At 36.1% G+C, this 14274-nt stretch overlaps 2 protein-coding genes and 1 long non-coding RNA gene across 3 annotated transcripts; 1 reads left to right on the forward strand and 2 right to left on the reverse strand.

The window, feature by feature from the left end:
* Positions 1-1655: 1655 nt before the first annotated feature.
* Positions 1656-4520, reverse strand: LOC149725680 (uncharacterized). The gene is made up of 5 exons (XM_089891135.1): positions 4352-4520; positions 4037-4085; positions 3414-3503; positions 2878-3029; positions 1656-2495 (listed from the first exon to the last, which is right to left on the reverse strand). Exons 1-5 carry the CDS (start codon positions 4412-4414, stop codon positions 2343-2345), a joined length of 507 nt encoding a protein of 168 aa, XP_089747261.1. The 5' UTR covers positions 4415-4520; the 3' UTR covers positions 1656-2342.
* Positions 4521-6095: 1575 nt separating this feature from the next.
* LOC149725681 (uncharacterized) lies at positions 6096-8731 on the reverse strand. Its single transcript, XM_089891136.1, has 5 exons — positions 8602-8731; positions 8178-8226; positions 7477-7566; positions 7056-7207; positions 6096-6359 (listed from the first exon to the last, which is right to left on the reverse strand). The coding sequence occupies exons 1-5, from the start codon at positions 8665-8667 to the stop codon at positions 6216-6218; spliced, it is 501 nt and encodes a 166-aa protein (XP_089747262.1). The 5' UTR covers positions 8668-8731; the 3' UTR covers positions 6096-6215.
* A 1671-nt stretch (positions 8732-10402) lies between these two features.
* LOC149725682 (uncharacterized) lies at positions 10403-13526 on the forward strand. The gene is made up of 4 exons (XR_016386346.1): positions 10403-11168; positions 11220-11279; positions 11728-11765; positions 12096-13526. It is a non-coding gene; the product is annotated as an uncharacterized LOC149725682 (long non-coding RNA).
* Positions 13527-14274: the final 748 nt, after the last annotated feature.

A 14274-nucleotide genomic window follows, 5' to 3' on the forward strand; every position in this document is an offset into this window, starting at 1 on the left:
GGGGTTATGTCGTTATATTGGTCGCCGGAGATGGGTAATTAGTCAAAGGCATCAAAAATTAAATCAAATGCAGCCGGGATCCGGTAAGCCAACACTATATAGTAGGGTGAGAGAAGATGGGACACCTTTAACACATATTATCCAAGTATCCTGATCGTATTTTAAACAATTAACAACGGTCTATGGGAGTCGTGAGGATACAGTTTTATAATTCTTTGAATGTTTTTTGTTTACCACCAAATGGGACGAGAAAACAGAATGAAAAGATATCCCATCTCCCACCCTACTATGTTCTAAAGGTGTCCCGTTTTCCCCACCCTACTATATGTGAAACAATTTTTTTAAAGATTTTTAAAGATTTTATATTGAACGTAAAGCCCTATATAAGTTTACAACATCACTAATTTTGATATAATTTCTATTTTAAGCTTCATTCGAAGACATGGATCTCGAAGACACGAATTTCTAAGACGCGTTAAAGCTGCAAAACGTAGGATTATAATAAATTGAACTTCAGAAAAACATGTTGATTTGTTTCTTTATAGTTGATAACATCGAATATTTAAACCTGAAACACATTAAAACAATTGTTATTGTAACGCACAGTATTATATTCTATTCTATGTGAGTGAGGTCCCGCAGCGTGGTACGCTATGGGCCCTAGGATTTAGGCCATAATTGACCCATTACCCCAACACCCGGGGTGCTACTGCATAGACCTCCCCCAGTTTAAGGAGCCTGGCGCTTCCCTGGAGGTAGGCGACTAAGGCTTTAATGGTAATGGATGGGAGATCTTTCCTTGACAGCTCGGTCAAGTTTAGATGCTCCCGTCTTGCGTTCGTACATGCTGGACATATGCCAACATAATGAAAGGATGTCTCATCTTCCTCGCCACAGACAGGGGAGTTGTTCCTCGCCACAGACAGGGGAGTTGTTCGGAAAAACACCTGCTAATGTTTCGCGCACAGTATACACGCCACATAGGGGCAAAAATGTTGTTTTGCGTGTTTTTGAAATTAATAGTTAACACGAACACACGATTTTTTTGACAAAAATAAACGGTGGGGAAGATGGGACACCTTTTCATTCTATTTTCTCGTCTCATTTGGTAGTAAACAAAGAACATTCAAAAAATTATAAAACTATATCCTCACGACTTCCATAGACCGTTGTTAATTGTTGAAAACACAGTTAGGATATTTGGATATTATGTGCTAAAGGTGTCCCATCTTCCCCCACTCTACCATATATGTAACTTATAAAACCCGCCCCGGCAAAATTATTTACTGATATGACTCAACAACCTACCATGTCAAACACGTTGATCTGACATATGTGTTTCCAAGCAGCTAAATACCTATCGACCGTTGACATATTAAACAAGACTGGTTTGGTTACATAATGACGAAATTCGTGACGTAATATAGTCATATGATAAAATGTAATAACGCTCTTTCGGGACATTATGTAATGGATATTGAGAATTGGCTTTTTATTACGCAAGACTTCTATATAGGCGAAAACGTTACTTATTTTTTTAACCCAGTGGTCACTAATGGGTTGTCCAAACTATCAGCCATATAAAAATGAAAAATAAATTTAATAATAAGTTTCATTTATTCATTCGTTCTTACAGAATTTATTTACCTTAATTTCGGTTGCCATTTCTAAAAACAGAAATATTGTCAAAATGATAACGGAATTATATTATGGTGGGGTAAGATGAGAGGTGTATGTGATAGTAATTTACCGCTAACTCGTCTCGCCTCGATAACATTCCGGCGCTTTTATTCCTGCTGCCCGCGCCGAGTAATTAACGCTTGTTGTGTCGTGTGTGCGCACAGTCACCAGTTAGTTTAGTTGGTACTGCAGTATAGTTTGGTTGTATAGCGTTTACTTTAGGTTTATTATGATGTATTATATCGTTATTATATGTTTGTAGATATCCATCGTTTTAGTTTGTTAAACCCAAATATAATAAGTTACTTTATCACAGTGTATAAAGTAAAACCAAACTATAATATGTACTGAATTATATAACCGTACCCCCACGACTTAAAAAGAGAATTATTAACTGTTAAAACACGATTTGGAAACATGTGTCTATTATCATTGTGGAAATAACTCTAAAACGCGTTGTTAATTGCTCAAAACGCAATCAGAAAAATTGAGTTTTAGGTGCTAACGGTGTTCCATCTTACCCCACCCTAATATATATAATAAACAAAGAAAAATTCGCTTACATGGTACATATACGTTTAACAATTATACAACGTGTTAGTTATCTAGGGAAAAGTTGGTGGTTACACTTTACAATGTCTATATAGGCGTTGTTGTGGCGTTTATTTTTCTGGGTTGATGGTCTCTGCGGGCGGGTATGGTGGCTGGCTTGACCCGTAAGAGTTAAACTGCTGTGCTTGAGCGTCTAACCCTTGGTGCTGCAGTTGGTCATAGCTTGGTGGGAAGTCAGATACTTTTGCTTGTACTGGTGGAGCCTGTTAAAAAAATAATCACCCACAAAATAACATACATGGTAACTCGTAAGCTGGCACGAGGTGTATGAAACGAAACATCGTTTTCTGGTCACGCGAGGAGAAATCAAGTTACATTCAGCAAACGAAGAACAGTTACAGAATTATATAACCGTAGACCCGCGACGCTAAAAAGGGTTTTTAATTGTTTAAAACACGTTCAGAAAATATCGGTTTTGGGGTGCTATGGCAGTGAATTCTTGGGTGTTTTATGACCGTTTGTCGGGTAAATTGAGGGTGTTTCAAAGCAGTTTCTAAGTTTTGCTCATCGTATGTATATATGAGCTTTAATGTTTGTCTTAAAATTTACCAGAAAACCGAGTATTTATTAAGGAATCTTGCAAACCTGTTGAGCGGAAAATACAACAGGCACGGCAGCGGTTTCTGTGTCTGCAATCGAGGAATTTCTTGAGCTGTTGTTTTTGGTAGCACAATATTTACAAAGAGCTACTACTCCTCCAACGATGAAGAAAAACGAAACAAGGCAGAACCAAAAGTCTGTAAAATGTGAAAAATCGTTTGTTAGAAAGGTATGCAACTTTAGATGCGGATTTTTTTGGTTAAAAAAAAGATTTATTCCTTACTACGTTTAATCGAATAAACGAGTATTGTTTATTTTCTCGTGGAGAAACAGCCGTTATAACACGTATAGTAGGGTGGGGTAAGATGGGTCACATTTTCATTCTATTTTCTCGTCTCATTTGGTAGTAAACAAAGGATATTCAAAAAATTATAAAACCACATCTTCACGACTACCATAGACCGTTGTTAATTGTTTAAAACACGATAAGGATATTTAGATATTATGTGTTAAAGGTGTCACATTTTACACCACAAAACTATATATTAAAAAAAAAACAAAACCTCAAAGTCACAACTTACACCAAAGACCCCACACTGCAGTATAGGTGCAACAGTTTTGGTAATATCCATTCTGATAGTTGCAGCAAAATCCGATAGATGAATAGTAATCTGTTCGATAAAAAAACAACATTAAACAAATTATGTGTAATAAAATATCACAGATACTTTCAATACAGGTTTTTAGCTGCCGGAAAACGATGTTTGTTATAACACGGGTGTTCTGTTTCAAACACCTCGTGCCTGGTTACAAGTTGTCATGCGTGATTACTTTTTTAAATAGGTGATAATGTATAACTCATTAGTGACCACTTGGTTGGAGCAATTGCCGTTAAGTGTCTTGCCCAAAGACACATACGCCCACAATGGTAGCAGCGACGAGCCTTGAACCTATTACCTTTAGGTTACACGCAGGACCGCGCCAACTACTGTGACAGGCCGTACGTATAAGTATTAAAATGTATTTTCTTTTGCACACTTAATGTCAATAGAACGCCTTGGCGTGCTTGGCTAACAGAAACTACAACCAAAAAATATCTTTCTGATTTAATATTTAGAACAAAACAATTCAATATGAAAGTTGCAATATAAAAGTTACACGAGTCTTACTTTAAACAAATTTAATAAATTGGGAACATTCTTACCTGGGCAAATTAATGCGTGATCTGGGTCAGTGGCACAAACTTCACGAGCCTATAAAAAATATGATTAAAAATATAAGTCTATACGGCTACAAAATTCGAGATCATTTTTGTGTAATATTTTTGTAGGTATTAAATATAGTAAGGTGGGGAATATGGGACACCTTTTCATTCTATTTTCTCGTCCCATATGGTAGTAAACAAAGAAAATTCAAAGAATTATAAAACCGGTTTCTAACGACTCCTATTACGTGCTAAAGGTGTCCCATCTTTCCCAACGCAATTGTATAATAAAACAAAGTAAAGATATATAGTTACCTGGGCGTTCCCCTGCAGTAAGGCTAACACTAGAAATGTGACATAGACTAACGTACCTGACATTTTAACAGTCTATACTTAACTTTTACGAGGAAAATAACAATACCTGTTTAAACGTCCTATTTATAATCTGCTATTCAAAATTTACTAAAGATACATTTCTAAAATGCGCTTGTAATTTTAAACAATTGTTACTAAATTATAAAATAAAACCAAAAAATACGTATTGGTGTTGCAATGTACATTGCCCTATAACTGTGCGATGTACAATATTGAGTGACATTTTATTTAATCATTAACTGGATACACCTAAAATATCTTTCCATTTGTTTACATAGGCTCTAAGTAATTAATGATTACTCAATGGAAGCAGCAGGAGAATGTTTCAGAGAATTTAGGGCTTGTAGCTACTCCCACTCTTGACGTATACTGTTTCTTAGAATAAATGTAACTTGCTTCACCCTCGCGTGGCTTGAAAACGACAGTCGTTATAACTCGGGTGTTCTGTTTCATACACCTCGTGCCAGTTTTCGAGTTACCAAGTATGTTACTTTGTGGTTGGGTTTTCTATGTATGGCTGATAATTTAAACAACCCATTAGTGACCACTGGGTTGAAGCAATTGCCGTTAAGTGTCTTACCCAAGAACACATACGCCCATAATAGTAGCTGCGACAAGCCTTGAACCCATTACCCGTGCGTTATAGTCAGGCGCGCTATCAAGTTTGTCAGTGTTGACGTATGTTTTCCTGGTAAAGCGCAATAAATGTTGCTTCCGGTAGTTTTGTATGGTTTGTCTAAATTGTTATCAATTCATTACAACAAACTGGAAATCTAAAAAAACATTCATAAATGAATGAATGAATGTAACTTACTTTATTCTCGCGTTGCCGGAAAACGACAGTCGTTAGAACACCTCGTGCCAGCTTACGAGTTACCATGTATGTTACTTTGTGGGTGATTATTGTTTTGGGATTTTTTATTTTTTATGTATGGCTGATAATTTGGACAACCCATTAATGACCCATGGGTTGAAGCATCTGCCGTTAAGTGTCTTGCCCAAGGACACATACGCCCACAATGGTAGCAGCGACGAGCCTTGAACCCATTACCTCTGGGTTACAGGCAGGCGCGCTAACCACTATGCCACGGCGCCGGTAAATACATGTAATTTGTAAGCGGAAACGAGGTGTTGTATGAAAAAAAAACACTCATTTTATTACGATTGACGTTGCCCTACCACGCAAAAATTTAAACAAGTAACGTTTTTAACAAAAAACGTGCTGTATATAGTAGAGTGGGGGAATATGGGACACATTTTCATTCTATTTCCTCGTCCCATTTAGTAGTAAACAAAGAAAATTCAAAGAATTATAAAATCGTATCCTTGCGACTACCATAGACCGTTGTTAATTGTTTAAAACACGTCCACGATATTTAGATATTATGTGCTCAAGGTTTTCCATTTTCCCCCTCCCTACTATGTGTAACTGGTAAGCGGGCACGAGGTGTATGAAACAAAAAACTTATTTTATTACAAATGCCGTTGCACTGCCATGTAGGATTTTAAACAATAACATCTTTAATAAAACAAAACTTGCAAAAACATTTATATATTTAAAAACATGTATAAACACAATTATACTGCATTTAAATTTCATTATATACGCCCAAATACAAAAACTGGTAAAATCAAATGGTAAAAAAATGTACTCAGTAATTTTTTCTTAAAAAGCACCGAAATCGAGAAACTGAAAAGTTATCAAAAAGAACTGAAAAATCGAGGACTAAAAAGTTATAATTTTTCCATAAAAAAAAAATTTTTCAAAAGCGTCTAAAAATTGCTTTGGTGCGAATTTTTTTTCTTAGTTCATTGTTTCCGTTGGAAAAGGTGGATTATTTGAGCCGTAAGAGTTGAACTGCTGCGTTTGAGAATCAACTCCTTGGTGCTGCAGTTGCTCATAGCTCGGGGGAAAGTCCGATATATTTGCTTGTACTGGAGTAGCATTCTGTTAAAACAAAGCAAAAAATTAAAATTAAAATTTTTCTGTTAGGTGTAGACGTTGGGTTTAGCGACCACGCTTATATTTTCTTCCAATTAAATGTAAATATGTTTTTAACTGTAAGCGTGTTTTAACAACTGTTGTTTTTTCGCTATATCCTGCATTTTCGTTTAAAATATTTCTAAATTTCGCTACTGTAATCGAAGAGACAAATTAATTTATTGAATTTTCGAATGAATATAACTTATTTTATCCTCGCGTGGCCGGATAACGACAGTCGTTACAACACGGGTGTTCTGTTTCATGCACCTCGTGCCAGTTTACGAGTTACTAAGTATGTTCCTTTTGAGTAATTATTTTGGGAGAGGAGGATTTTTTGTGTGGCGGATAGTTTGGACAACCCATTAGCGAGCTCTGGGTTGGAGCAAGGTATAAGCAAGACATATAGCATGGTGGGGAAAGACGGGACACGTAACGTAAGACGGGACACGTAACGTCCAAATATCCTGGTCGTGATTTAAACAAATTTAAACAAACGAGTAGTAAGAATACATTTTTTATATTCTGTTTTAACTATACCAAATGGGACGAGAAAATAGAATGAAAGGTGTCTTATCTTACCCCACTCCACCATATATATTGTAATGTTTAATAAAACTGTCAAGAAAATCCGTGTTTTCCGAATCAAATCAAATATCAAACCTGTGAAGCGGAATACACAACAGGCACAGCCGCAGTCTCGGTATCCGCAATAGAAGATTTTCTTGAGCTGCTGTTTTTGAAAACACAATATTTACAAAGAGCTACGACTCCTCCAACAATAAAGAGAAATGAAACGATGGAAAACCAAAAGTCTGTAAAATAATGTTCGAATTTAAGCTCTGCTAGTTTTAATGTTTTCAAGAATAAACTTTAATAGTTTTTATGATTTAAAAAATAAACGTTTTTATGCTTGTTTTATGTTCTGATGAATTGGCGAAGCATTTTGCAATTTTGAAAATTTTATCAACTGTTGTTTTGTCGCTATATCCTGTTTTTCGTTTAAAATATTTCGAAATCTTCGCTGCCGTAAACGAAGACACAAAAAAAGTTTTTATTTTTACCATTTCTGAATAAGACTTACACCATAAACCCCAAACAGCAGTAGTGTAGCAACAGTCTTGGTAGTAACCATCCACATAATTGCAGCAATATCCCGTCGTAGCGACATAATCTGTTAAAAAAAAAACATTTTACAAATATAAACACAAAATTCCAAATGTATAATAGGGCGGGGAAAGTTGGGACACCTTTTCATTCTATTCTTTTCTCCTTTCATTTTTGTTTTTTGATAGTAAACAAAAAAACAGTCAAAGAATTATAAAACCGTATCCTCACGACTCCCAACGACCGTTGTTAATTGTTTAAAACACGATCAGGATATTTGAATAAAATTTGCTGAATTTGTCCTGTCTAGTTCTAACAATTAACAACGATCTTACGAGAGTTTTGAGGATACGGTTTTATAATTCTTTGAATGGTCTTTGTTTATATATAAGTTACATTCCAAATATAGTAGGGTGGGGGAGATGGAACACCTTTAGCACATATTATCCAAATATCTTGATCGTGTTTTAAACATTTAACAACGGTCTATGGGAGTCGTGAGGATACGGTTTTATAATTCTTTGAATGTTCTTTGTTTACTATCAAATGGGACCAGAAATAGAATGAAAAGTGTTCCCATCTCCCCCACCCTACTATATTGTAAGCCATGTACTCTCAGCAAATCACTATAGAATTAAAATCTGATAAAGACAGAAAGTTAATTTTGATAAGTTATACCTGCGCAAATTATTGTATGACCAACATCGGTTCGGCAAAAATCATCGCCCTGAAAATTAAAAGAATGTTAAATGAATAAATGTGATTATTTGTTTATGCGTGGTCGGAAAATGACAGTCGTTATAACACGGATGTTATACTTCATACACCTCGTGCGAGCTTACGAGTTAACATGTATGTTACTTTGTCGGTGATTTTTTTTCCTGCGTGGCTGATAATTTGGACAACCTATTAGTGACCACTGGGTTGGAGCAATTTCCGTTAAGTGTCTTGCCCAAGGACACATACGCCCACATGGTGCCAGGGACGAGCCTTGAACACATTACCTTCGGGTTGGGGGCGGGCGCGCTAACCAATTTGCTGACCTACATCGGACTTTATTACAGTATCTTAACAAAGTAAAAATATCAAACATATAGTTTACCTCGGCACTGCCTTGCAGTAGAAATAACACTAGAAGTGTAAAATATGAAATAATACCTCTTGACATTTTAATATAGTCTACTTAACTTTTACGACGAAAATAGCAATATCTGTTTTACAGTAAAAAAATAAAGTAAACAAAGTATATAGTATAGGGGGTATAGTTGGTTTACGGCGCAGTTACATTAATAACGTAAGGGGGATTCTTCACTAGCACCATTAATTTCTATAAATCTGCCTTGCCAAAAACACTACTAAATATTCTATAGACTAAAATCTCATAAAAAAGCGGCCTATATATAAGAGTGGGGGAAGATGGGACACCTTTATAGCACATAATATCCAAATAATATTATCGCATTTTAAACAATTAACAACGCTTTATGGGAGTCGTGAGAATACGGTTTTATAATTTATTGAATTTTCTTTGTTTACTACCAATTGCAACGAAAAAATAAAATCAAAAGGTGTCTCATCTTCTCCCACCCTACTGCATAAACATGTCTATAGTACCTATCACAAAAACAGACATTCTATAATACACGCGTAATAAATATGAACTAGCAAAACGGTTAACCGTAAAATGATACCAAAAATGCCTATTATCTACTGTACTGTACAATAGCAACTATGTGCGGTATACATCCTATTGATTGAGATACTTTTATGAATCATTAACTATATAGGCTTAAGATGCGTTGTTGACTATAGGCTTTGCGTGTGGTTATCCTTTTCTTAATAAAAATTCGCAAGAATGAAGGTGGCTGTACACAGGACCCGGAATTCGTCCGTTTTGTCTGTTTTGTCCGGATTTCGCTGCCGCATGCGGAACTCGGTAATGGGTTTGCATACGACTTCGCATGCCGGATACTGTGTACAGCCACCTTAAGAGAATATTTCAGAAGAAACGAATTGATTAACGACGTGGTATATTTTGCTTTAGCGCACTTGCTTAACCCGTAGGTATATGGGTTCAAAGCTCGTCGATGCTACATTTATGAACGAAAAAAACGTGGTAACTCTGTATTTATAATTTTGCACGAAAAATCTTGTTCGTTGAGATTTAACAACAGCTAAAATGGCGTTCATTGCTTTACAACCTTCCTTTGCTTTATCAACTCCCTGAACTGCTGTATACTCAATGTAATATTCGATGCCATCAAGTTGATGCCAACTACCAGTGGTTGATGTTACGACGATCAAATTTAACAGAATCAAAACGAACAACATATAGTAGTGTAGGGAGAGATGGGACACCCTTAGCGCATAATATAGTGGGGTGGGAAAAGATGGAACACATTTAGCACATAATATCTAAATATCCTGATCGTTTTTTAAACAATTAACAACAGTCTAAAAGAGTTGTGAAAGCATTGTTTTATAATTCTTTGAATTTTCTTTGTTTACTACCAAATTGGACGGGAAAATAGAATGAACAGGTGTCCCATCTTCCCTCACCCTACTATATCAAAATATCTCGGTCGTATTTCAAACAATTAACAACGGTCTATGGGAGTCGTGAAAATAGGATGTTATAATTTTTTGAATGTTCTTTGTTTACTACCAAAGCTTCACCCAAGCCTATATACAGCTCGCTATTTAACTTCACTCGTATCGAATAAAAACAATATTAAAAGCAAAGTTCTTGCTTGAAACAAAAATCTAAAATCGCGAATCGTTGTGAACTTAATTTGTTACATCACAATGTAGTACTGACGTCACAATCAGCCCGCTGTTTAATCCTGATTGATCAGATTGCTCACGTGACTGACGCCTCGCACCAGCTGATTACGCCCGCTTTAATTGATTGCTTGGCGTCTAAAACGCCTCTTTTAAAAAGCGAGCAGTTAGCAGCACGTACCAGTTTAGATGAAGTTGGTTCCACACCAAGTTGCAAGTTGAAAGGTTTTATGAAGTTTTCTTGCAAAACTAAAGTTAAGTATTATTTCATTACAATAATAGTTTGATATACCATTTACTGTAAGATATGTTTTAACTATATACTACTATATACAGTAAAATTATTACACTACAATAGCTACAAGTTTTGTGCCTTGAGTTTATTTTTTATTTGAAGTTTAAATTTTTCTTTATCGCGTTTTGTTTCAGGAATCGCGACCGTTCTTTATTACGTCACTCGCAACATTACGTCACAATCTTCGTCAATCGCGACCGTTCTTTATTCCGTCACTCGCAACGTTACGTCACAATATTTGTCAATCGCGACGATGTGTCACTCGTAACGTCACAATATACGTCACCCGCGACGTTACGTCATAATCGCTGCATTTGTTTTGTTTGTAACGTTATTACAAGTCACAATACGGTTTCCACGCTTTCGTTTCGCGATTTTTTTTCATGGGGCCCCATGCGCGTTTTGCGTCGTCACAAGGCACATTACTTGTATATTCTAATTTCATTTGCGCTATAAGCTCGGAAGCAAGAAGAACAAAGAAATGGTAATGTATATATCGAGATTGGCATTGTTTACGTACATAAGCTCTTTTCTAGAAACATCGATGATGTGACGTCACGAAGTGGTGATGACGCAGCAGAAGAACCCACTTCGTAAGTTCATTGTTTCGCCCCAAACTGAAGTTTTAACGTTGAAATCTTTAGAACATGGTATGTGACGTCACAAAGGATCAAGCGGACCATTGAAAAGAAAGAAGAATGAAGGTACTTATGACGTAATAATATAGTAGCGCTGTGAAAGATGGTCCCATATTTTTATTTTTGTTCCGTTTTCAGTAAAATCTAAGAGTATTTACAGAATTTTAAAACCGTATAGCTTTAAAAAGTTGTTAAATGGTCAAAACTAAGATCGGGAAATATGGGATATAGTAGGGTAGGGGAAGATGGGGCAAACTACATATATACTTTTCGAAACTACATAGATAGTAAGGTGCGGGAAAAGGGACACCTTTTTATTCTATTTTCTCGTCTTATTTGGTAGTAAACAAAGAACATTCAAGGAAATAGAAAACTGTATTGTTACGACTCCCATAGACTGTTGTTAATTGTTCAAAACTCTATCAGGACATTTGGATATTATGTGCCCAAGGTGTCCCATCCTAGCCCACAGTACTATTTACCTACTGATCAATTAACGTTTGTATTTTTGCAGAAAAGTCAGCGAATACAGCTGCAGAAGAAAAGCGCAAGGTAATTATAGATGATCATTGTTTATGATTTAGTAATAAAGTATACCTTTGAAAAAATAAAAAAATATACCTGTTGGAACAAATAAATTTAAATGTGGAATGAACTTGTGTAGAATTAGTGAATTTTCTGCATACATTTGACGTAACTATTACGTAAACACTTGACGTAACTATTACGTAAACACTTGACGTAACTATTACGTAACCACTTGACGTAACTATTACGTAACCACTTGACGTAACTATTACGTAACCACTTGACGTAACTATTACGTAAACACTTGACGTAACTATTACGTAAACACTTGACGTAACTATTTTGCCTTTGCAGATGAAGAACAAAGACGAAAACGCCGATAAAGGATGCACGGTTTGAGATTTGAGGTTTAAAAGTATGAGTTGTGTGTTATGTGTGTGTCTGTCTGTCTGTTGTATCCCTATTCTGCTGAACCTAATGTTGCCAGCTATTTTTAGTCAGTCACTACTTTAGTGCATTTTGCATGTCACTGAAACATATGCAATGAAAGTATGGCGAACATCTTGCTGGATCAGATTTTGTTGTTGTACACAAAAGATCGAATCTTTTAACGATTCTGTATTATCCTAATCACTTGGTGAGAACGCTATGTTGGTACACAAATACTCGAGTAATATTAACACGCAGTATAATAGGCGCATAAGTGTGTTAGAATTCCATTTCATACAATGTAATTTAATGTAATATTTAATAAAATGTAATGTAATATAATGTAATGTAAACTTCCCCACGTGACTTAACTTTATATTAAAACGTCATGTAGCGTGATTGGGACGATGGCCACGTCACGATTACGCTACGACGTCGATACGGTGGGTCAGAGCGTTGTCCTGACCCTGCGTTCGGTGCGGTTACGTCTGTTTCGCTTGAGTTACTTAACGGTCGGGTTGTTGCGTGGACGTCGCCGCCAGTGATGCTACGCTCGGTTTTAGGTCACTATCAATGCGGTACGTAACAACCTGATGCAGTTTTATAACGGTCGATGCGGTGCGTAACATCCGGACGTTATTATATTGTGTGGAGATACGACGAGAGTATCGCGGTACCAACATGGCGACTTACCTATAGATTAAAACTTGATTGAACATTCAGCAGATGATTATCCTTCAGGATTTGAACCATATTTTCTTTGAAGATGTTTCAATGATTTTGTTCGCTGAAGATGTTTCAATGATTTTGTTCGCGTTAATTTTTTTAACCGCGCCCCCTTTTTGTATGATTGAGCTGTTGTGTTTGTTGCATGTTTGGCACATGTATGTCGCTGCACTCGTCGTAAAATTTTTGTCTTTTTGTTGGTGTGATCCCTGTGCACATTCATGTGCGTCGTTGTACTATTTTTGTCCATATGGTTAGTTTTACCTTGCCTGGGTATGGCAAGGGGTTTCTCACCAGAGTAGAAACCCACTACCATTGGCTGGGGGCTTGTCGTGCCGTAGTGGCTTTCCACCAACGCCAGCCACATAAACTATGAAGGTATTTTAATCCTGTTTCCATTTTTCAGAATTTCAGAAGCTTCAATAAAAGTGGTCACGTTTAGTTTTAATTAAACAGAACTCCATACGAGTTATTTATACAGTATTGTTGGTTTAGCAACCACGCTTTTAGACTACTGTCATTTTTTAAATTCCTTCTATTCGTTTTATTAATTTAATTCCTTTCTATTCGTTATATTAAACCTAATTTCGTTACTGCATTCGAAGAGAAAAATACATTACGTTTTAATTATTTATCTTGTGTAAACAAAACATTTCTGATTTAAGACTTGGTATGACGTCAGAAAATCAATACGTCATACAATAGTAACGTGTGATCTCTACGTCACAATTTCTAACTTACGACTTAGTGGCATGACGTCAGAAACTTATTACGTCCTACAATAGTGACGTCAGATCTGTATACGTCACTTCAAATATGACATCACTGCCTCTTCACAAGTCTAAACATTTTATTTTTCGTCATTTTATTTTTCGTAACTAAAATTTTGGTTAATCTATTCGTGATTACTGAGTTAAGGTGAAAAGATTAAGTGGTGATTTTATAAGAGTCGTGTTTTATAAACCTGTATATTATTGATAGCGCTTTTAAACAATATAGTTGACAGTTTAAAAGCTATTCACACCACTTATAAAGTAGGGTTGGAAAGATGGGACACCTTTAAGACATAATATCTAAATATCCTAATTGTGATTTAAATTATTAACAACAGTTAATGGGAGTGGTGAGGAAACGGTTTTGTAATTCTTTGTATGTTCTATGTTTACTAACAATAGGAGAAAATCGATTAAATGGGTACCCCACTCATGTAAATTGTGGATAGTTTTTATGTGTCTGATAATTCAGACAACCATTAGCGACCACTTCGTTGGGGCAGTTGCTGTTATTTGTCTTGCCCAAGGATACAAACGCCCACAATGGTAGCAGCGATGAGGCTTATAACCTATATAACCTCTGGGTTAGAGGCAGGCGCGCTAAC

This window comes from Ciona robusta, chromosome 13 (assembly GCF_009617815.1).
Source record: "Ciona robusta chromosome 13, ASM961781v2".
Taxonomy (NCBI): domain Eukaryota; kingdom Metazoa; phylum Chordata; class Ascidiacea; order Phlebobranchia; family Cionidae; genus Ciona; species Ciona robusta.